We start from the raw sequence: 1,068 nt of genomic DNA on the forward strand, positions 1-1,068 counted from the left end.
CCCGGCTCTGGCGGGGACGAGCCGTCAAACAAAGCGAGCAAAGTAGTTGAAGGCACAACTTTGGGATCCCGACCCTCCCCCCCCCCGCGTAACCTGGCAGTCACTCCCCCTCGCAGTCCCCATGCCCCTTGCCACCTCTCAACTCCCTGCCAAACTTCAGCCACCTGCTGGGGACGTGTGTGAGAGCCCAGTCGGGACAACTTCCCTCCCACGCCCCCCCCAAAGAAAAGCCATTTCTTTCTGAGCATCTCCGAGCAGGTCCCAGCGTACTGTTTCCTCTCCAAGCTGGAAATGCCAAGCTCCTGACTCTCAGTGCCCAGGGAAAGCCTCCTCCCCGCCCCGCTTCCCCTTAGCCCTGCTCATAGGACAGATGCTTTTCTTGGTGGGGTGGGGGGGATAATACAAGCAGTCGCGATCGGATGTCCAGCCCCGAGTTAACTACAGCCCCTGGCTCGCTGGAGCAGGTTCCTAAACCGCTTAAGCCAGCCCCATGCTTGGGAGCAATGAACATCGCAAACAATGAATGCCTGGCTGAGCAACTTTGGGAGACCCGAGCTCCCAAGTCGCCCAAACACAAGGGATCAAGAGAAGGAAAGAGAAAAAAAAAAGCCTTGGGTCAGTGAACCGGCTGTCCTGAGCCCACCAGCCCCGTCCCCAAATCCCCACGTCCCAGCACAGAAGCAGACACATGTGTCCCGTCCCCCCCCAGCCCCGATCGTCCCTTACCTCGCATGATGTTGGCGGCTCCCTATGCAGCGCAGTCATGAAGCTATCAGCACGGACCTTGTATCACAAAAATCCCCTCTCAGCACGAGTGAAGGCTGCAGCCGGAGTAGATCTGCTCTGCTGGGAAAATCATTCCTCCAAGGTGGCTGTTCTTAATGGATCGGATGTGTCGGATGGAAAAGGACAGGAAAAGGGGGGAAAGGTTCTCGGAAGGTCTCTTTATCCGCCTCCCCCCTCACCTTAACCTCCCCTCTCTCCCCTTCGCTATGTATTTGCTTTTAAAGATCACCACCGGCTCTCAGAGATTTCTTTTGTGATCACTTGGAGAAGGAGTGGTGGTGG

At 56.9% G+C, this 1,068-nt stretch overlaps 1 protein-coding gene across 1 annotated transcript in view; it reads right to left on the reverse strand.

The window, feature by feature from the left end:
• RORB (RAR related orphan receptor B) overlaps nucleotides 1-944 on the reverse strand; it is a 206,919-nt gene extending 205,975 nt beyond the window's left edge. The window contains exon 1 of the mRNA XM_019517454.1: nucleotides 727-944. Within this exon, the coding sequence (XP_019372999.1) occupies nucleotides 727-733 (7 nt within the window). The 5' untranslated portion in view covers nucleotides 734-944. The remainder of the gene's footprint in view (nucleotides 1-726) is intronic.
• Nucleotides 945-1,068: the final 124 nt, after the last annotated feature.

This window comes from Gavialis gangeticus, unplaced genomic scaffold, assembly GCF_001723915.1.
Source record: "Gavialis gangeticus isolate Ggan-Ray unplaced genomic scaffold, GavGan_comp1, whole genome shotgun sequence".
NCBI classification, from domain to species: Eukaryota; Metazoa; Chordata; order Crocodylia; family Gavialidae; genus Gavialis; species Gavialis gangeticus.